Raw genomic sequence first — 24,520 nt, forward strand, 5'->3', positions numbered from 1 at the left:
CTAAATACTGCTTCATTCTATCAAGCAAAAGAAATCAGAGCAAGCTTTCATTATAGCCAAAAACCAAAACTAAAGCAACTGAAAATAAAAATCAGAAATAAAGAGAGCAAAACCTTGGGACAAAGTCATAATGTCCAATTCCTAAACACAAACCCTGAATTACTGAGATAAGTCACTGGACTAGTTAATTTTGCACTGACACAGTAGTTCAGCTTGATCAATCTGGCTTCACCTATAATCATACTAAGGTTACATAATTTTTCAAAAGATAGCTTAACCCCACTGAAAGCAATTGAACAGCTTAGCCCAAGTCAATGTTTTACAAATTGTCCTGCTAAATAAGATTTTTCTGAAGTGATAAAAACACTAACAATTCAAAAAAAAAAAATAGCAGATGAGAAATGGAACATATTTCTGAATAAACTAATATCTTTACACAAGATTGGTTATAATAATTCTCTACAAGAATCTCTTATTAGTAGAGATTTACTATTAAAAGAGATGGATGGTAGGTATAAGAGTATAATTACTGCAAAAATATTTGTATTAATATGACATCCTCTTGTCACTGAAAGATGACAGCAGAAAACATAAGTTTTTAAAAACCTGTAAGAGAATATTCCATTTCTGTCCCTCCTGCTGTCATTAAACCACCTTTATTCAAGATGAGATGGCTTTTCAATATTTTCCATTTTGAAGCACCAGTGCCAAACACAAAAACGAAAATTTTAATCTTTCCCTTTCATTTTCCATTCTAATCCTTCAGTAACTATAGAACAAGTTAAGGGCTGAGCTTGGCCTTTGCAAAGAAAGACTATTTATTAAAAAGTACTTTAAACAGCTGACATGTACCATTCCAAGTAAATCTGAGAGAAAGAAGACATTGTGTTTGAAACTTAACTTCTTAAAGGGAAAGAAAAACACAAGAAAGTTTGACTTACCATATACATTAGTATGTCTCTAATCATCACCATAGCTGTTTGATGATCATTCCATGCTTGATTTAGTGTTTGAAGAAAGTTGTTATTCAATGAATTTAGCACATCTTCTCGCACCTATTAACAGAAGAGGTTCATTAAATTTTGTTTATACATACACATTCATACATACATTCATATTTCTTTTAAATAAAATTACGAAACACAATTCTCAATTTTAAATCAAAGAAATATGTTATAGGTCAGAAGAAATATTTTAAGTTATAATCAATACACAGATGACAACCAAATGTATATGTATAGTCCAGACCTCTCTCTTGACTTCCAGAATCATAAAGCAACCTACAGAACATCTGTCTCTTGACTGTCCAAAGTTTAAACATCAGAATAAAATCCAAAGTCCTCATAATTAACAACTGACCCTACAGAACTGGTCCCAGGCTACTGCTACCACCGAATTTCCTACTACACCTCCTTCTCTCTCACCACTGAATAATGGCTGAGTATACTGAGTTTACAATTGAACTACCCCAACTCCCATCCCAGCTCGCTGATTAGCTGTGTGATGTTGGACAAGTAATACTAGTCTCCATGTCTCAGTTTCATCATATCAGACGTAGTCCATCTTAGAGGAATGTTGTAATAATTGAATTAACACTAGTGATAATGCCTGACCCTTAGTAAATATTCAAAAGACCAAAGTAGTGCTTAGTATGCTCCAACCACAATGACTCCTTGAGCATACACCACCTGTGTTGTCACTTCTTCCGCCTCAATTCACATAGCTCACTCCCTTTATTTTGTTCAAGTTTCACTTCCACAGAGATCCTTCCCTAATCACTCTAGAGTCTAATCCTTTAGCCTACACTTTATTTTCTTCACAGTGCTTAATACTTAACACTATCTAACCACTGTGTTATGTAACTATTGTTTTTCCCACTAAAATAAAAGCTCAATGACGATTGCAGGGATTCTGTCCTTTCAATGCGTACCTCCCACACTTAGAACAATGTCTAGCCTACATAAAAGATTCTTTATTTCATACCCACTCTCCAATAACACGGAATGATTTACCTCCAACATAGCAAGCACTTTGTGACTTTGCACATAAAGTTTCTTTAGGTCTGGAATGTCTTCCAAATCCAATCCTAATAAAAAACTACTCAGATTTCAAGAATTCCATTCCACAAACTATAAGCTTAGTATTACTTCTACTCCTTGCTATGCTTTCAGTTCAATGAAAAGATTATTCGACCAGGAAACAGAATCTAGACACTGATTCTAGCTTTATCATGAAATAATGTGTTTGTACTGTAAATTCTTACAACACTTTAGGACTGTTACCATATTCTCCAGTTTGTTAATCCAAACCATCTTCCATGTCTAACTTGAGTCTCAATAACAACAGCCCAAACAACAGGTATCTTCTTTTATCCAGACATCCTTTACCACAGATGATCTGCAGTAATTGTTAAACTTTTTCAGGTTGGAAAGAATCTGCAGTCATGATACTTATTGAGAAACGTGAAGTTTGTATTTTTAAAATCCAACTGGAGATACACAGAAATCTATGAACCTGAATTATAAACATACACTAAATATAATGCTTTTCAGTACTAGCACTAGTACAAGTAAGTAAATAGCTGAAGTACCAAAGATAGAAGGAAAATACACACACACTATGGAAGAACAAGTTAAAACTGGGAAAACTATGTTCAATTCATCTTTTCCTCATATTGGGGAAAATGGTGTCATTAGTAAACTGCAATGATAGAACAATACATCCAGTCTACAAAGTATGTAGTGTGAAAACAACTAGTCTATACTACGTAATTTAGAACATTTTACATGGCATTTACTCTTTTCTTTCATATTTAAGTCTCTTCTCTAACAAGACTAAGTTTTGTGACTTCAAAATACAGAGCTGAGATATTACTCCATAACTATAAACATCCATGTCAGTTAGCTGAGCACAACCGTGTTTTAAACAAACACTTTTATGCAAAATGGAAACATATCTTGTTTCAACTCATTAAGTCAAGCACATAGAATGCAAATCTCAAAGGTAACACTAGAAAAAAATAGCTATTTACTGTTTTGAAAATACGTCTATTTACGAAATTCTTCACCAAGATTCATGATCTTCCACTGAATCACTAAATTCTAAGTAGCAATTAAAATCACTACGATACTAAAGCAAACTGTACTACATAACAAAAATAAAATATATTCCAAACATCAGAAAATCTAATCAGTTAATTATTCTTAAGTGATTTAAGGGAAGTTCTGTATACCCTTTATTATAAAATCATCTCATGTAATAACTGTCCATAAGAAAATCAATTTGATTATGGAACATAAAGATGCACTTCAGATACTTGTTGGATGAATGAGAAAGTAATCAACTAAATAAAATGCTAATGTTACTGAATGTGTTTTCCAAAATCACCTATTTATACATGTTAAGATAAAATATACCGAGAGGTATTTATGGAATATTTATTTACACTGTCATGAATGATAAAATCTAATGTACATCATACTTCAAAAAATCACCCTAATTAATAACAGTGAACTTTAAGCAAAAAAAATAAAAAGAAAACCAACTACTATTAAGAACTTTATGTTTGAAAGATTATACATATATATAGGAATATGACAAAAGTAAAATATATGTCTTAAATACAACTGCTATATAATCTCCCCTCTTACTCAAATCAGTTTATGAGCAATAAACTATTGCTATTCTGCTATCTACTATTTCCTAAAAAAAAAATTTCTTCTCTGCTACTTGAAAAGTGAATGGATATTTGCTCAAATATATATAATAAAATAGTAAGAAATAGAGGAAAATCAAACTTTTTGAAGACTGGAAAGAGTTTTTTAAAAAGAAGTTGGCATATACACCAAAATACACATTAAGTGAAGAAAAAAATAATGAACCTTTATTTTCTCTCTCTCTCTCTCTCTCTGGATATGACTTCCAGGGATGAACTGGGCAACATGGACTGAGAAACCCTTCTTGACCAAAAGGGAGAAGAGAGAAATGAGAAATTTCAAACAGTTGAAAGATCATCTTAGAGGTTATTCTTACGCATTATATAGATATTCCTTTTTACTTTATGGTGTACTAAAGTGGCTAGAGGAAGTACCTCAAACTGTGAGCTGTGTTCTTATAGTTTTGATTTTTGGAGACGAGTGTGTAACTATATAGCTTTTACAATGGGACCGTATGATTGTGAAAACTTTGTGGCTGACATACCCTTTATCCAAGGTATGGACAAATGAGTAATAAATAAATAAATAAAGACAAAAAAACAAATAAATAATGGGGATGATAAGGGGTTAAAATTTTGTGACATTGAAATACTAGTGGTCATGAGAGGGAGGTGTAAGTATGGCATGTGTGAGGTTTTTTCCTTTCTATTTTTTTTTCTGGAGTGATGCTAATGCTCTAAAAATGATCATGGTGCACAGTAGGATAATAGTGTACACATTTTATGTATTTGTCAAAACCTATAAAACAGTGCAACAAAGAGAATGACCCTCCAATGTAAACTATAGACCTTAGTTTTAAAAATAATATTTCAACATTGGCTTCATCAACTGTAAGAAAAGTACCATGTTAATGCAGGACGTTAATAATAAAGGGAATTGTGCAGGGGAATTTATTATTAAAAATCAGAAGAAAAAAATGGTCATGGTGATGAATACACAACTATGTGATGATACTGTGAGCCACTGATTATATGCCATGTATGCACAGTATGTGTGAAGATTTCTCAATAAAAATATTAAAATTCTAAAAAAAGGGACACCTGCATTAAGGCTATGCAGGTGAAGAGTTAGAATTTGAAGGGTGACAAAGATAGACAAGGAAGAACAAATGCCCACAGCAGAAAAGTTGAGAGTAGGATGGGAGCAGCTGTGACAATGAGGCTGAAACAAGTAACTGACAACTGATGGCCTGACACTCAGCCTTGCAAAAGGGTGAAGAGAGAAACAGTAACAGTGGATCACAACTCTGGCAGAGAATAAGAATGCCTAAAGAGCTTTAAAGAATATATTTTGGGTCCCACTCAGCCCCAAAGAAAGAAACTCTGTTTTTGTTTTTTTTAAAGTCGACGATCCAGATGATTATGAAACCACTGGTTTAAAAGAGCCATTTCTGTTTCCTTCCCTTGTAGAATTTGTTCAGAGCCCTGATTTATTTATTATTATTATTTTTTACATGGGCAGGCTCCAGGAAACAAACTGGGTCTCCAGCATGGCAGGCAAGAACTCTGCCACTGAGCTACCACTGCACCGCCCATTTTTTTTTAAAGCCAATCCATTAAAATTTATCATTAACCTTTGCTTTAAGAAAAGAATACCTATCATGTCATTTCCAAAGCACCACAGTAATCCAAAGAAAAAGACACTATTACAGTGAAACACAAGAAAAAATATTATTTGATCAAGTAACTTCCAACATGACTACCAAAAACACATTTCATAACAGAAATAAATGACAACTTCTACTCTACCAGAATTATGAAATTTAGCTCTGGTAAAGACACTATTAAAACAAACAAACAAACAAACAAAAAACCCGCTAAAGACAGAAAAAATATTTGCAAATCAAATAACTAGCATATAGAATATATAAAGAATTCTCAAAATTCAACAATAAGGCAAACAACTCAAAAATGATCAAAAAGCTTGAACAGATACTTAGTCAAAGAGGATTTAAGGAAAGCAATTTAAATTTTGCACATGAAAAGATATTCAAATGCATTAGCCACTGGGGAAATGCAATCAAAACCATGATGAGATATCACCACATAACTATTAGAATGGCTAAAATAAAAGATACTAACAATATCATTTTGCTGATGAGGCTATGGAGCAACTGGAATGCTCATACATTTTGCTGGTGGCAATGCAAAAACGTACAAATCCCTCAAGAAAACAGCATTACAATATCTTATGAAGTTAAATATACACTTACCATATGACCCGCTAATCCCACTTCTAGGTATTTACCCTAGAGAAATGAAAATTTATATTCACACAAAAACCTGCACACAAATGTTCATAGCAGTTCTATTCATTTCACAAAAAAGCTTGTATATACAACTAAATGCCCTTTAACAGTAAATGGATAAACAAACCGTGGTATATTCATACAAAAGAATACAATAAAAAGGAACAAACTACTGACATACACAATGGAATGGACTAATCTCAAAATAATTATGCTGAATGAAAGAAGCCAATCTCAAAAGGTTACATACTATATGCTATATGACTCCATTTATTTGACATTCTTAAAATACAGAACTATAGTATCAGAGAACAGATGAGTCTTTGTGACAAAAAGGGTAATAGCGTATTTATAGGGTGATGGAATGTTTCTTTAACAACTGACAGTGGAAAAACAAATCTAAACGTGTTAAAACTCATAGAACTGTTCATAAAAACAAAGGCCAATTTTATATTAATTTAATAGAATTTGAAGTAAATGTGATTCTCAAGTTGAGTTCTGATTTATTATTATATCATAAATATAAATTATGATGCCACAGCTTTGATTCATAAAAACTTAAATGACCATGGAAGAAATACTAAGTAATTTAATTAACATCAAACTTATAAACTATTCTGCAGCAATTCAAATTGAAATACTATACTCATCGTACCTGTGATTAGAGCTTTTCAGCATATTTTAACAGATGCTTTAGCAAAGATTAAAGTGGAATTACCAAATCAAAAGGAAATCATTTTTCCAATGCTGTAGTAAAACCTACTCACTGAGAAGGTAATGTTCAAGCTCCATGAAACCACCCCCAAATCAATTAAATTAGTCACAAGGGGAGAAAAAGGGGTGGGAAGAGGGATGATAGGAGAAGCCAGGAGGGATGATAGGAGAAGCCAGGAGGGATGAGAGCTTGTCAAGGGCTCCCAGTCTCTGCCCCTCAGGTTTTTCAATCCAAGTAACTCCATGAAGTAACAAGAAAGCTGACCCTGGACTAGCAGTTCTTGGCTGGTGAAGAGCTGAAGGACTTGAACAATCTGCATACAGTAACCCTCATAATTACTCAAAATCATTAATTAAAAAATTTTCACCTTCTAAATTTCAGTGCCCTGGAGCATCAGCTAATCCCAATTAAATGTCTAGGGAAAACAAAGAAATCATCAGCTAAAACTAATTATAAAGCCTTTAATTCTAAAACTCACTGAAACTGGAACTGAGACATAAAATCATTGCTAATGTGGTCTACTGAATAGGAAGGATTTCCTTCTAAACAAATCTCAAAGCTCAGGACATAAATGCTGTCCCAACACAGACAAATCTCTAAAGTACTGAAATTTGTATTTAACACTAGTTTGCATTGAAATACATACCAGGTATTAAAAACATAAAATGAGGCATAGAGAAAATGGAGCACAAGGTAATTATTCAGAAAATACTGTTAAAATATCACACAGGTATTAACAATGACAAGAGATGAGTCCTTCTAGAAATCTTGTAGCATTTTAAGATTTTAGAAGTTTTGAAGATATTTTAAACTTTCTAAGAATTGGCTAAAGACAAGAGAGTCCTGAATAATATAAAATCCACTGCTTTCTTGATATTTCTTAATTGGCAGCATTATTCTCATCATTTTTTCACCTACTTTTAGAATAAAGGTAGCAACCATGGTCAGTGAAATCATACAGTAATATTAACAAAGCAATAACATAATCACTACAGGAAAAACTGTCTTCTCTGTTGCTGTCAGGTTAGAAGATCCTTCTGAAAGTATTTTTACTAACATATCTATATAGTGAATTGTATAAATTTAACCACTTCAAAGAAACACTACTTTCAATTTTAAATCAAATTCACACACAGTGGCAACATTCCCTCACTCTTTCTTAAAATTTTTATCATCACAACCAATTGTTTTTTTCTTTTGGTGAAAATAACATACACAAATTCCAAAGCACAACGCACAAAGCACAACAAATTCCAAAGCACAACGCAACAATCAGTTGTAGAACAGATTCTCACTTTCTTTTTAAGTGTTTTTACTTACTGGTTGGAAAAGAAAGCAGAAAGAAAAGAGGTAGTATATCACAGGAGGACAATATGAGTTATCATTTGTAAAGTACTGCATTCCCAATAGCTAAGACAGTAAGATATAAAAAAAAAGTCATCAGTACAACAGTTAAACATTGAGAAGTACGGACACAGACAGGATTAAATCGTAAAACTGACAAAACAAGTCAAAATATGGGAAACGGTATTTTTGTTCTCTTGTGTACCATGGGGAAAAAGGATCACAGTTCTATAAGATCACATGATCTGGTTCCCAACAGACTGACACACTCTAGTCTCAAAAAAACCAGAAATATACAGCCCTAAAATTATCCTATGCTTTTAAAGAGTGGTTAGATTCTGTTGTTAACTTGGGTAAGTAGAAGGAATATTCCACACATAGAAAATAACACAGACCTCTACACTAAGATATAAATTTCTGTGGTTTACATGTTGACTGCTGATGTTATTCTCAGAAATTCATTTCAACAGAGAATTAGTGATGCCAACTACATACAATGAAGATGAAATGAAGTAGGTCCTAACTCATTCATTCACTTATTTAATAAATATTAAAAGAATGTCATTATTGCTACCTATCATAGCTTGCCAAATCCCAACCGGAACCATTCTAGCCAATTCTAAAAAACACCTGGGGCGTTATATAAAATTCTACAAAAGTTCCATGCACTAGGGTAACTTTCCAGAAACTACAACCTCCAGATGGGTCCCTAGATCAGATAAGTCCTGAAACCTAGAGGGGCCAGCCTCTCGAGAACATCAGCTAGTTTCATCTCCCTATCCATATTATTGGCAGCCATTTCCCAATATGAAAAAACTGGAATAGGTATAGCCCAAATACCCCTGAAGAGTGGGAGAAAGATCAAAGGTGATCTACAGAGAAGCTAGGATTAACAAATGAGTATGATTGCTGAATCATTGCATCAATATATTCCTTTTAGTCTCCCATATCTTAGGGCAGCTAGAAGTAAAAACCTAAGTTTATGAAATTGTAACCCATATCAAACTCTGAAATCTGTTCTATAACTAATTGTTGTGCTGTGCTTTGAAAGTCATTGCTTTTCTGTATATATATTATTTTTCACAAAAAAAGAAAAGTCAATTGTGATGATGAAAAAGTATTTATTCCCTCTAGCCTCCAATGTTCTGGAGCAGCTAGAAGGAAAAATCTGAGAGGATGGATGGTATGGTAGCCCATGACAAACTCTGAGATATATCCTGTAACTACTTGAAGAGTACTTTGAAAACTATTGCTTTTTTCTTTCTTTGCTTTGTATACATGTTATATTATACAACTAAAAAAGCAAAAAAAAAAAAAAGAATGGCACTAGAAAATATAACAGAAAACAAGATAGAGAAGATACCTGCCCTCATAGTGCTTTAGCCTATTCCACAGTTTAAGCAGGAATAGCTGGTACCTAACAAACGAATTTGCTAACAATGTGGCTCTCCCCCAACATCATTTCTTTCCAACCTTCTGAAAGGGAAGCTTCTCAAATCCTATGCTCCCACATCCAGGACTAGGATCTTCCTGGGTCTCTAATAATCCCTATTACCTACCCAATCCCCAATAATCTCTTCCTCTTCTGGGATTACTCTATTCATATTCAAATTACTCTATTCATCATATTCATAAAGGGTTTTTACAACTGTCTCACAGCCTCCTCTCTCATCTTTATTACTCCCATCATCAGCCTTAGCAATTTCCATATTAACTCTAATGGACTGACCACTGTAGGTACTTAATTTCTTTCAACTTAACTCTCTTGAAAAAAAAAGGACAAGGCAAGATAGCAGGAGAAGATGAGTACTAATGAAGCACTGAAATGGTACACAAGTTAAAACTTTTAACTCCTTTCTTCCCCACTGCAGTCTCTTTTTGATGCTTAAAAACCTCCCCTGGGGGTGTGAAGTGGGGTAAGAGCTATGGAATGTCACATCCCTTTTATATCACTTTTTCTGGAGTGCTATAAATGTTCTAAAAACAGTCATGGTAATAAATACACAACTATGTGATGATATTGTAAGTTACTGATTGTATACTATAGATGGACTGTATACATGTGAAGATTCCTCAATAATAATAATAATAATAATTTAATCAAACAATAATGTTCACATCTGCCTGCCTTTTTACTTATGACATTTTTTCTACTGGAACTATCTTTTGCCTTTATTTATATGATGAATCTTTAATAATACCTTAGGACTCACTCAGAAGTGGCTTCCTTTTCCACCTTGTCCTGAATTCCTCCGAAAGAATAATTTCCCTTCAAATATGATTACTTCACTAAAACTGTGAGCTTCTTGCTGGCCAAAATCATATCTCATTTATTTTTTGGCCTGAAACATAGGAGAGATTCAACAACTGTTACCTCAACTAAATCTGCCTTTGCTAAAGAAAATCTTCATTCCCACAGTATTTTCTGTCTTTCATAATTCACTGTGACCACTTGCAATACATTTTATCCATAAATGCCATTAAAAGAAAATCTCTCTACATTCATTCATATTTGCCCAGTAAGGGGGGGGGGGGGGCACTAAAAAAGCTTTATTATAAATGTTATATCTGTTCAAGGAATTAGTCTACAAATATTGCAGAGTTTATTACTAGAAAGTTACCAACTTCATTTCCACAAGTAATTAATCTTAACTTAATTATGAATAAACATAATACTTAAAACTCTTCTCCTTTCCCCTCCTCAGATGAGGAGAAAATCAATATATACAGAAAAAAATAGTTTACAAGGAGACATCATTTTCAGTAAAGGAGACCCTACATTAAAAGATAAATAGTAATGTATTATGCTTTCTATTAAAAAGACTTTTAGGTTTACAAAAAGATTCAAACAAGAAAATCACTTAACTATGAATATACCCCCTCAAGGCTTCACTTTCCCTACCTGTAAAACAAAGTAGTCAGAAAAGATCAGGATCACAAGATACAAAATCCAAGTACATAAATCCAAGAGCTAAATTCCACAAGGCAGGGGTCTTTAATATATTCCAAATGCTTAGACCACAACAGGTCTTCAAAAGGCATTTTTCTGGCTGAATGAAGAGCAAGCAATATGATGCTCCTTTTGTTCTGCCTGCCATCCATTCAAGGAAACTCAAGATTTTATTTGAAGAATAGGATCTATGAATAGAAAGACTTTGAATAACACAAGAATAAATACATTACAAAGTTGCTTCTAGTAGATTTACAGAGTCAACATTTTTTTCTGTTCAGGAGTTTTCTGATAAGGAAATAAATTTTCAAGTTCAAGAATTAGCTTTGATAGGTTCATTTACAAGGCTGACATTATTCAATTATTACAACTGAGTAAATGTGAGGGGAAATTAGCATAAAGCAAATCTAGGAACTCTATTAAGCATCACAAAATTGAGATGATAAAGCTCTTGACACATTAAAGCCAAAGAAGGTTTATCCCCTGGCTTTAATGAATAATTAAAACTTGAAATTTTTAAATAATAAACATTTATTTTGGTATAGGAACGAACACTAGTCAACTATAAAAAAAAATGCTTATCCTAGGTCTTACTAACCCAAACTGATCAAGACATACATAATCAGCATATAATATTCAAGCCATTTCAAGATTTAAAAAAACCTACCCCTACCTTATTTTTTATTAATAATCTGTGGTCCAGGGCAGGCCACGGTAGCTCAGCAGGTAAGAATGCTTGCCTGCCAAGCCTGAGGACCCGGGTTCGATTCCCAGTGCCTGCCCATGTAAAAAAATAATAATAATACTACTACTAATAATAATCTGTGGTCCAGACGGTGTGGAACTTCAACCTTCAATTTGTTCAAGATTGTCACCGGCAGAATAATTGCCAATATTTCTACCCAGTATTTTTTTTTTCACTGTAGCTGCTTTTAAGTTAATTCTCATTATTAAACACAACGTGCTCAACCCTATGTGTAGAAGACAACAAGCAAGTCCTCCATCATGTCACTATGAGCTTAGACTGCTCAAAGTCTAAAATGCAAATTTGAATCTCAGATAGAAATCTTAAGAGAATGAAAAAGAGATGGGTTGCACTCTTGCCCTCCTACAAGTAACAGAAGTGATAATCACTATTTCTGAACCTAAAACTATCTTTTAACATTTTAAAAATAAGACACACACAAAATTGGGGGGTGCGAGGGTAGTTCAGTGGTAGAATTCTCACCTACCATGCAGAGGATCTGGGTTCAATTCCCAAATCATGCACTTTCCAAACAAACAAATAAAAATTCAACAAATGGGGGGGGCCAAGATGGCAGATTTCCAAGATGGCGGCTTAGTAAGGTGCGCGCGTCTTAGTTCCTCCTCCAGAACAACTACTAAATAACCAGAAACAGTACAAAACAGCTCCCGGAGCCACGACAGACACTGGACACACAGCGTACCCAAGTCTGGACTGCCTAGACAGACTGCGAGACTCTGCTACGGTGAGATCACCAAGCGGCGTGTGCTTCCCCGGGCCACAGCAGCTGGCGGCCGGCGCCCCTCCCTCCCTCCTTCCCGGGCCGGCTGAGAGTCTCGGAGAGGCAAGTCCCCCAAGCTGTGGTGGCCGGCACCCCTCCCTCGCGGGCGGCTTCCCAGACCGGCTATGAGTCTTGGATCAGCAAGATCTCCAAGCCGCGGGGGCCGGCGACCGGCGCCCCCTCCCCCACAGGCAGCTTCCCGGTCCAGCGGCAAGCCTCGGATCAGCGAGATACTCAAGCTGCAGCGGCCGGCGCACCTCCCCCACAGGCAGCTACCCGAAGGAAAAGGAAAGAGTCTCCAACAGTAGTAGGGACTGAGTCCAACCAAACACCAATAGCGGCATTAATAAACAAATTCTGACTACTAAAAATAGGCCCCCAGCTCAGGCAAAACTGATCAAGGCGGAAGTCGCCTATTGGGCTAACTGAAAAAGAGGAAAGGGGGCGAATCAGAGCCTTCTGCAGCTGTTTCTACGGAGGCTTGGTGCCTCTGGGCTCAGCGCCGGGATAACACAGGTTGCAACTGCCCCAAACGCAGATACAGGCTGCTTTCAGGGCTCTCTACCACCTGAACCTTCCCCACAGGAGGGGTGAAACGCATCTCAGGTGGAATCCCTCTCTCAAGGAATTCAGATCCCAGGATTTCGCAATTTGAAGCCATTAAAACCAGCCTACAACCTTTCCTCTGTCTCCACCAGCACACAGCAGGGAGAGCCTTCCAAAGTTAAAAGAGCCACAACATCTTTTGCAGGTGGGACCCGCAGACAGACAAGCGCCACATACTGGGCAGGATAAGAAAAACAGAGCCCAGAGACTTCACAGGAAAGTCTTTCAACCTGCTGGGTCTCACACTCAGGGAAATCTGATTAAATGTCCAGACACCAGCAAAAAATAACAAATCACACCAGGAAAATTGAAGATATGGCCCAGTCAAAGGAACAAACCAATAGTTCAAATGAGATACAGGAGCTGAGACAACTAATTCTGAATATACGAATAGATATGGAAAACCTCTTTAAAAACCAAATCAATAAATTGAGGGGGGACATGAAGAAGGCAAGGGATGAACAAAAAAGAAGAAATGGAAAGTCTGAAAATACAAATAACAGAACTTATGGGAATGAAAGATACAGTAGAAGAGATGAAAAAAACAATGGAAACCTACAATGGTAGATTTCAAGACACAGAGCTTAGAATTAGTGAACTGGAGGATGGAACATCTGAAATCCAAAAAGAAACAGAAACTATAGGGAAAAGAATGGAAAAATTTGAACAAGGGCTCAGGGAATTGAATGATAATATGAAGCGCACATATACGTGTTGTGGGTGTCCCAGAAGGAGAAGAGAAGGGAAAAGGAGGAGAAAAACTAATGGAAGAAATTATCACTGAAAATTTCCCAACTCTTATGAAAGACCTAAAACTACAGATCCAAGAACTGCAACGCACCCCAAAGAGAATAGATCCAAATAGGCGTTCCCCAAGACACTTACTAGTTAGAATGTCAGAGGTCAAAGAGAAAGAGAGGATCTTGAAAGCAGCAAGAGAAAAACAATCCATCACATACAAGGGAAACCCAATAAGACTATGTGTAGATTTCTCAGCAGAAACCATGGAAGCAAGAAGACAGTGGGATGATATATTTAAATTACTAAAAGAGAAAAACTGCCAACCAAGAATTCTATATCCAGCAAAATTGTCCTTCAAAAATGAGGGAGAAATTAAAACATTTTCACACAAAAAGTCACTGAGAGAATTTGTGACCAAGAGACCAGCTCTGCAAGAAATACTAAACGGAGCACTAGAGTCAGATACAAAAAGACAGAAGAGAGAAGTGTGGAGTGTAGAAAGAAGGAAAATTAGATGTGACATATATAATACAAAAGGCAAAATGGTAGAGGAAAGTATTACCCAAACAATAATAACACTAAATGTTAATGGACTGAATTCCCCAATCAAAAGACATAGATTGGCAGAATGGATTAAAAAACAGGATCCTTCTATATGCTGTCTATAGAAAACACATCTTAGACGCAAAGATAAACATAGGTTGAAAGTGAAAGGTTGGGAAAAGATATTTCATGCAAATGACAACCAGAAAAGAGCAGGAGTAGCTATACTAATATCCAACAAACTAGACTTCAAACGTAAAACAGTTAAAAGGAACAATTAAACAAGAAAACATAACAATCATAAATATTTACACACCGAACCAGAATGCCCCAAAATACGTGAGGAATACACTGCAAATACTGAAAAGGGAAATAGACACATCTACCATAATAGTTGGAGACTTCAATTCACCACTCTCATCAATGGACAGAACATCCAGACAGAGGATCAATAAAGAAACAGAGAATTTGAATATTACAATAAATGAGCTAGACTTAACAGACTATTTATAGGACATTACACCCCACAACAGCAGGATACACCTTTTTCTCAAGTGCTCATGGATCATTCTCAAAGATAGACCATATGCTGGGTCACAAAGCTAGTCTCAACAAATTTAAAAAGATTGAAATCATACACAACACTTTCTCAGATCATAAATGAATGAAGTTGGAAATCAATAATAGGCAGAGTGCCAGAAAATTCACAAATACGTGGAGGCTCAACAACACACTCTTAAACAACCAGTGGGTCAAGGAAGAAATTACAAGAGAAATTAGTAAATATCTCAAGGCGAATGAAAATGAAAACACAACATATCAAAACCTATGGGACGCAGCAAAGGCAGTGCTAAGAGGGAAATTTATTGCCCTAAATGCCTATATCAAAAAGAAGAAACGGCAAAAATTCGGGAATTAACTGTCCACTTGGAAGAACTGGAGAAAGAACAGCAAACTAACCCCAAAGCAAGCAAAAGGAAAGAAATAACAAAAATTAGAACAGAAATAAATGAAATTGAGAATATGAAAACAATAGAGAAAATCAATAAGACCAGAAGTTGGTTCTAAGAGAAAATCAACAAGATTGATGAGCCCTTAGCAAGATTGACAAAAAGAAAAACAGAGGACGCAAATAAGTAAGATCAGAAATGGAAGAGGAGACATAACCACTGACCTCACGGAAATAAAGGAGATAATAACAGGATACTATGAACAACTTTATACTAATAAATACAACAATGTAGATGAAATGGACAAGTTCCTAGAAAGGCATGAACAACCAACTTTGACTCAAGAAGAAATAGACGACCTCAACAAACCAATCACAAGTAAAGAAATTGAATTAGTCATTCAAAAGCTTCCCCAAAAGAAAAGTCCAGGACCAGACGGCTTCACATGTGAATTCTACCAAACATTCCAGAAAGAATTAGTACCAACCCTGCTCAAACTCTTCAAAAAAATTGAAGTGGAGGGAAAGCTACCTAATTCATTCTATGAAGCCAACATCACACTCATACCAAAACCAGGCAAAGATATTACAAAAAAAGAAAACTACAGACCAATCTCTCTAATGAATATAGATGCAAAAATCCTCAACAAAATTCTAGCAAATCGAATCCAGCAACACATTAAAAGAATTATACATCATGACCAAGTAGGATTCATCCCAGGTACGCAAGGATGGTTCAACATAAGAAAATCAATTAATGTAATACACCGTATCAACAAATCAAAGCAGAAAAATCACATGATCATCTCAATTGATGCAGAGAAGGCATTTGACAAGATTCAACATCCTTTCCTGTTGAAAATACTTCAAAGGATAGGAATACAAGGGAACTTCCTTAAAATGATAGAGGGAATATATGAAAAACCCACAGCTAATATCATCCTCAATGGGGAAAAATTGAAAACTTTCCCAAGATCAGGAACAAGACAAGGATGTCCATTATCACCACTACTATTCAACATCATGTTGGAGGTTCTAGCCAGAGCAATTAGACAAGAAAAAGAAATACAAGGCATCAAAATTGGAAAGGAAGAAGTAAAACTATCACTGTTTGCAGATGATATGATACTATACGTCGAAAACCCTGAAAAATTCACAGCAAAACTACTAGAGCTAATAAATGAGTACAGCAAAGTAGCAGGTTACAAGATCAACATTCAAAAATCTGTAGTGTTTCTATACACTAGCAACGAACAAGCTGAGGGGGAAATCAAGACACGAATTCCATTTACAACTGCAACTAAAAGAATAAAATACTTAGGAATAAATTTAACTAAAGAGACAAAAGGCCTATACAAAGAAAACTACAAAAAATTGTTCAAAGAAATCAGAGAAGACCTAAATAGATGGAAGGGCATATCGTGTTCATGGATTGGAAGACTAAATATAGTTAAGATGTCAATTCTACCTAAATTGATTTACAGATTCAACGCAATACCAATCAAAATCCCAACAACTTATTTTTCAGAAATAGAAAAACCAATAAGCAAATTTATCTGGAAGGACAGGGTGCCCCGAATTGCTAAAAGTATCTTGAGGGAAAAAAAAACTAAGCTGGAGGTCTCACGCTGCCTGACTTTAAGGCATATTATGAAGCCACAGTGGTCAAACCAGCATGGTACTGGCATAAACATAGATATATCGACCAATGGAATCGAATAGAGTGCTCAGATATAGACCCTCTCATCTATGGACATTTGATCTTTGATAAGGCAGTCAAGCCAACTCACCTGGGACAGAACAGTCTGTTCAGTAAACGGTGACTAGAAAATTGGATATTCATATGCAAAAGAATGAAAGAGGACCCATATCTCACACCCTATACAAAAGTTAACTCAAAATGGATCAAAGATCTAAACATTAGGTCTAAGACCATAAAACAGTTAGAGGAAAATGAAGGGAGATAGCTTATGAATCTTACAATTGGAGGCGGTTTATGGACCTTAAACCTAAAGCAAGAGCACTGAAGAACGAAATAAATAAATGGGAGCTCCTCAAAATTAAACACTTTTGTGCATCAAAGAACTTCATCAAGAAAGTAGAAAGACAGCCTACACAATGGGAGACAATATCTGGAAACAACATATCAGATAAAGGTCTAGTATCCAGAATTCATAAAGAGATTGTTCAACTCAACAACAACAAAAAGACAGCCAATCCAATTACAAAATGGGAAAAAGACTTGAACAAACACCTCTCAGAAGAGGAAATACAAATGGCCAAAAGGCACATGAAGAGATGCTCAATGTCCCTGGCCATTAGAGAAATGCAAATCAAAACCACAATGAGATATCATCTCACACCCACCAGAATGGCCATTATCAACAAAACAGAAAATGACAAGTGCTGGAGAGGATGTGGAGAAAGAGGCACACTTATCCACTGTTGGTGGGAATGTCAAATGGTGCAACCACTGTGGAAGGCAGTTTGGCGGTTCCTCAAAAAGCTGAATATAGAATTGCCATACGACCCAGCAATACCATTGCTAGGTATCTACTCAGAGGACTTAAGGGCAAAGACACAAACGAACATTTGCACACCAATGTTTATAGCAGCATTATTTACAATTGCAAAGAGATGGAAACAGCCAAAATGTCCATCAACAGACGAATGGCTAAACAAACTGTGGTATATACATATGATGGAATATTATGCAGCTTTAAGACAGAATAAACTTATAAAGTATGTAACAACATGGATGGACCTAGAGAACATCATGCTGAGTGAGACTAGCCAAAAACTAAAGGACAAATACTGTATGGTCCCACTGATGTGAACCGACATTAGAGAATAATCTTGGAATATGTCATTGGTAACAGAGACCATCAGGAGATAGAAATAGGGTAAGATAATGGGTAATTGGAGCTGAAGGGATACAGACTGTGCAACAGGACTGGATACAAAAACTCAGATATGGACAGCACAATACCTAATTGTAATGTAATTATGTTAAAACACTGAATGAAGCTGCATCTGAGGTATAGTTTTTTTTACTTTATTTTTAATTTTTAATTTTTATTTTTTTCTATTATCGTTTTATTTCTTTTTCTGTTGTCTTTCTATTTTTTCCGAATCGATGCAAATGTACTAAGAAATGATGAATATGCATCTATGTGATGATATTAAGAATTACTGATTATTATGTAGAATGGAATGATTTCTAAATGTGTTAATTTTTTTAATTAATAAAAAAAATTCAACAAATGGTGCTACAATAAGGAGATATTCACATGGAAAAAGAATGAAGTATGACCCCCACCATACAGGACACAAAGAAAAAAATAAAACACACACAAAATGGTTGTGAAAAAATGTAACTGCAATGATATATAAATGTCACAATTAAATTATTTTATATATTAAGTTAACACTGAGTCTTTAAAAAGTTCCATTAACCACCTGGCCACTTTTGAATCTTCACTGCAATCCTTGATCTACTTTGAAGGCTAATGGTTTAAATTTCTCACAGTTCAGTCCTGTGTGCCCCTCTTTTTTTTTTTTTTCTCTCTGTATTGCTTCTGCTTCTAGGACTTTAAACAACCATATGCTAACAATTACCAAATTTTTGTCTCCAGCCCGGACTCAAAGACCTACATTTGCACATCCAATTCTACCAGTATCTTAAAATTAACCTTCCAAAATAGGGTTCCTTGTTTTTTTTTTTTTTGCCCCAAATCTGTATCAGAAAATAGAATCACCTAGTTAGTTGTCCAAACCAAAAATCTAGAAATCATCACATACTTCCCTCTTCCTCATTTCCTACAATCAATGTACCAGCAAGTAATATCCCCTCTACATCCAAACTACAACTAAAACCTAAAAACTTTTCTCTCACAACTGTCATTATAATGGTGTAAACCTTCTTTATCACTCACCTGGGTTACTAAATTATTACTTTATGGTCTCTGTACCCAAACTCTTGAGTCCTCTAACTTATTCATCATATGGTAGCCATAGTCGTATTTTTAAAATACCTATCAGATCACACTCCTTTCTTACTTAAAATCTTTAAATGGCTCTTCCTAATATACCTATACATTAAGCTCAAAGCCCTTATAGCATGGCTTTGGGGCCTAGGCACAATTTGGCTTCTGACTCGTCTCTCCAACCTCATCTTGTCCGGTTCTTCTCCACTGTCAACTCTTAAATTCCCAAGCTCAACAGGTTTTTTCCCTTTAGTTTCTCTCATCCAAGGGTGCACAAGACCATGGCCTGCTTTTTTTTTTTAAAGGAAGTTTTTAATGGCACACAGGCACACCTGTTAATTTACATATTGTCTATTGCTGCTCAATATCAGAGAACTGGGACAGGCAGGGATTATGCGGCCCAGAAAGCCAAAAATATTGAATATCAAGTCCTTTATAGAAAATATGTTGTATAGCAATCTCCTTCGTTTGAAATGCTCTTCAATCCACTCTTCTTGGGGGCACCTTCTCATTCTTCTAGTCCCAGACAAAACTCACCAATTCCTCAAAAAACCCTTTTTTGACCAATATTAAGAGGGTGCCCTCATGACTTTTCTCTCACTGTATCCTGTTTTCTTCATTATATATATATTTTTTGTTTTGTTTTGTTTTTTTCATGGGCAGGCAACAGGAATCAAACTCAGGTCTCTGGCAAGGCAGGAGAGAATTCTGCCACTGAGCCACCACTGCACTGCCCTCTTCATTGTATTTTATAAATAAATTTGTTTACCTGTTTGTTATGTGTTCCACAAGGGTAGGAACCCGATATGTTATATTTACAAGTATATTTTTTGTACATAACTTAAAGCCTGCCAAGTAATAAATATTTTGAACATTGAATTTTGGGTTGAGAAGTCTGATAAGAATATCTGAGACACTAACAAAAATAAGTGAGAATTTAAAAGTCCTTAAATCTGGAAAGTAGCAGAAGTTTATCCCCCATGATAACGATGCTGTTTAAGTTAAAATAATTTCTCAGAATTCTGAAATATTTTCACGTTTACAAAAATGAGGCAGGATTTTTCTTATAGTAAGGCACAAAAGCCACATCACACTCTAGGTTTTGCTTTGTTGGCCTAAGAAATTCATCAACTTCCTCTGACACATTTTTCTAGAGATAGGAAGAATGATGTACAACCAGGAGGAATTTAAGTTACTTCAAGATATAAAATTTATTTTTCCTATGCCTGTCTTAATTTTATGAACTGATTTCCAGAGACAATAATCAACTATTTCATGCCAAAGAAGTGTCCTCTCTGGAATCTTCCTTTATGTTCCCTAATGCTTTGTACCTCTCCACCTCACCAAAAATGTTTGTGAAAGTGTTCCTTGAAATCAGGGTATCAAAAAACTGTGTAACAAACCAGACCTGATTTCACATGACACTGGTCCGTCCTTTTAATTCTTCAATGTAGCCACACCTGGCTTACTTATCAGGTGGCAAGCTGGGTCCTAGCGATCTACAGCAGAGCACTGAAAGGCTCGCGTCAGTAAGAAAATACTTGCTTTAAAAAAAAAAAATTATTAATTCAGCAATTCAGCTAACAGACAAGAAAGAGCATTCTGGACAAAAAACTGAAGAACAGACCAAGTAGTAATTCTCTCAGAAACACAAAAAGGGACATATTCTAAGCAAATCATGATAGATACTTAGATACCACTCTGAACCATTCTCTGAATTTCCAGTCAAAAGATGCAACACAGATAGGTACTACTGGTTTTTATGCAAATGATAATTTTCCACATTATATCGAGAACATCCCTAAATTCCATTCAATAGAACAAATTGATATCCTACATCAGGAAACAAACACTTTGCATTACTGTATGATGATGCTTCTGGCAGTGTCTCCTTCAGACATACTGTATTTTTAAGAATTTTTCATAAAATAAGAGTAATTTAAGATAAATGGAAAACACACAATAGGGTATTAGCAGTGATCCCCAAAACTTAATTCAACTGAAATGAAAAAAAATGTCAATCATCAGATATGTTGAAACTGCTACATTTTCATCCTAGTCAACAGATTTAAGCTGGTAGCAGCTGAAAGTGTGAAAGAAAAATAAAATGAACATTTTCAGAGACTGATAATCTATCACTGATGACTATGTGTAGGAGAAGTCAAATTAAGGCACAAAACATTTTTTTTAATACAATCAACTTAAATCATGTTATCCAAAATGCATTATATGGGACTGCCTTGTAATTTCAATTAACAGTTCGTCCCAGATATGGAACCACTTTAAGCAACTTACAATAGGCTGGAGCTCTTAAGAGTTCTCGTGGAGTCATGGTGTTCACATGACCTATCTGCCCATCCTTCAGAGTACAAAAATCCCATTTAATCACTGATCTCACTGGCCTCTTTTCTTCTTCACGCTTTTTGGATGAGCCAGTTCTCAGTCATAGCATATGACTACAGATACTTCTTTTTGTATCTGTGCCCAAAACACAAAGCAGTACTTAAAAAATAATAACAAACCACACATTCAGGGTGACTCCAACTCAGCTATCTTTTTGCTCATGTGCCACTTCCTTCGTGTATTCCCCACAAGGGACACACCAAGTGTTCTTCATAGTTTCAGGTTACTAGTATATTTAGAACTAAAAAAAAAATTCTAGATTACTTCCAACACCTTCATTTCACATGTAAATAAATCAAGACATAGAATGTAAAGGACTACAAACCTGACCAACACTGAACCAATTAACTTGAAGTTCCCATCCCCCTCAATTTCAGTGTATCTATTGTATCTTGATCCATTCTCCTGCCCCAGGAACAAATCTGCAGAGATTTGTTTCTGGATCTGAAGTCACACTGCCTGGATTCAGTTCCAGCTAGGCTATTTACTATGTGCATTGGGACAAATTACCAATTCTCTTCGCCTCAGTTTCTTCATCTGTAACATAAAGGTAGTAATATCTTGCCCACAGGGTTGTGAGCATTAATCAAGTTAAATACATGCAGAAGCATTAAAACTCAGCCTAGACCAAAATAAATTCCAAATAAGAGTTAGTTATAAGCATTATTATCATTTCCTATAGAACTTTCGGTAAATGAAGACCGAGCCCTTTTCTACACCCACTCCTTTCACCATTGCACTCTTTCCATCTCCAAACTATGAACTGCGTCAATATTCTCCCATTCAGTAGCTTCAAGCAAAACACTTCCACTCTACTTTTCTTTTGCTGCCAAACTTCTTAGTCTTTTTCCTTTGTTCCCCATACCTACACCTTAACCATAGTTTGCCCCTCAAGATTCAGTTCTTGGCACTGCCACTCCAATATATACTACACTAAATGTCAGATCTCTGATGCTTGTTCTAACTTCCTGCCCAAGGATATTCCTACTTAAGTATGTTATGATCTCACACTCAAATTTTTTCACATATAAAATTACTTCTAAGACCACACTTTCAACTATAGAAATCTCTAATATAATCTAAAACAAAATGTCATCTCGTCTACCCAAGCGAGCTTTCTACTACAACTTTACAGTATTTCCACGGGTGCCACCATAATTTTCTCAGTAAACAAATTCTATCTAGTTTACGTCAGAATTTCTAACAGTATCCACTCATTTCTAGCCCACAATTTTTTTTATTTTCCCAGTTCTCCTGCTTTTAGTAAACATTTTCTCAAATTCTACATCTGTATCATTCCCATATTAATCTTCTTTAAATACTGCATATCATCATTCATTTAAAAAGCTCCAACAGGACCAAAGGAAGAAATATTTGGTACAAAATTTATATTTTAGATAGCACAGTCTCTAATTTAATTTGTATGGTTAATTTATTCTAACACCATAATTTCATGGAATCTTGAATAGGGGATAAGGTCTTGTTGGTTTGTACAGGTTAATGTGATGCGCCAATACATCCCAGAGTAATCTGGGCAGAGATAAAAAAAGGATTTGCAAAGTCCCCTTGAGGGACTGTGAATAAAGGAGGAAATATTAAACTTTCCCATGTGGGGAATTTCTCATATTTCTTGCAAGCGGTGGGTACAACCAATGCAATAGATTGAGCCCTCAATCTTAGGGCTTGGCCCTATGAAACTTATTTCTGCATAGGAGAATCTAAGCCTACTTATAATGTATACCTAAGAGTCACCCCCAGAGAACCTCTTTTGTTGCTCAGATGTGGCCTCTCTAAGCCAACATGACAGATGAACTCACTGCCCCCACCCCCATGTGGGACACTGACTCCCAGGGGTGTAAATCTCCCTGGCAACATGGGACATGTGTCCCAGGAATGAACTGGGACCCGGCATCTTGACTAAGAAAGACTTCTTGACCAAAAGGGGGAAGTGAAAAATGAGACAAAATAAAGTTCCAGTGGCTGAGTGATTTCAAACAGAGTTGAGAGGTTAACCTGGAGATTATTCTTTTGCATTATATAAATGAATTATATAATTTATTATGTAAATTATATAAATATCCTAAACAAACAATTTTTGAATATTTATTTAAATTTTATTTAAAAATTTAGAGTTTATTTAAATAATAAACTAAAAAAATTAAAAGTTTATTTAAACAATAAACTAAAAATTTTTGTTTATGGTTTACCGGAATATAGGAGGAAAACTGTTGAGCTGTGTTCTTAGAGCCATGTTTTTTGGAGATGACTGTATAACTATAAAGCATTTACAATGGGACTGTGTGATTGTGAAAACCTCGCGGTGTTGGAGATGACTGTATAACTATATAGCATTTACAATGGCACTGTGAGCTTGTGAAAACCTTGTGGCTGGCACACCCTTTATCCAGGGTATGGACAGATGAGGGGAAAAATTAGACAAAAAATAAACAATGGGTGGGGGGGATAAGGGGTAAAAAAAAATCGTGTAGACTGAAATACTAGCAGTCAGTGAGAGGAAGGGGGTAAGGGGTATGAGATGTATGAGTTTTTTTTTTTTTTTTTTTACTTCTTCTTCTGGAGTGAGGCAAATGTTCTCAATATGATCATGGAGATGAATATACAAGCACGATGTGTTATTGTGAGCAAATGATTGCATATTTTGGATGGACTATATGTGTGTGAAGATACCCCAATAAAAATATTTTTTTAAAAAAAGAAAGCTCCAACAGCGCTTCTACTGTCAAGTCCAAACTCCTTAGCCTGACTTTCAAGTACTTCTGCAATCTGTTCCCA

General features: G+C 35.5%; 1 protein-coding gene across 7 annotated transcripts in view; it reads right to left on the minus strand.

Annotated features, from left to right (window-relative positions):
• The window catches only part of CUL3 (cullin 3), a 127,119-nt gene that overhangs the window by 58,340 nt on the left and 44,259 nt on the right, over window positions 1-24,520 (minus strand). For 4 of the 7 annotated variants that reach the window (XM_077155276.1, XM_077155281.1, XM_077155279.1 and 1 more), the window contains exons 3-4: window positions 5,929-5,964; window positions 942-1,055 (exon numbers count right to left, since the gene is read on the minus strand). In XM_077155276.1, the coding sequence (XP_077011391.1) occupies window positions 942-1,055; window positions 5,929-5,964 (150 nt within the window). The remainder of the gene's footprint in view (window positions 1-941; window positions 1,056-5,928; window positions 5,965-24,520) is intronic. The other 3 variants (XM_077155280.1, XM_077155278.1, XM_077155282.1) reach the window with 1 other exon arrangement.

This window comes from Tamandua tetradactyla, chromosome 3 (assembly GCF_023851605.1).
Source record: "Tamandua tetradactyla isolate mTamTet1 chromosome 3, mTamTet1.pri, whole genome shotgun sequence".
In the NCBI taxonomy this organism is placed as follows: domain Eukaryota; kingdom Metazoa; phylum Chordata; class Mammalia; order Pilosa; family Myrmecophagidae; genus Tamandua; species Tamandua tetradactyla.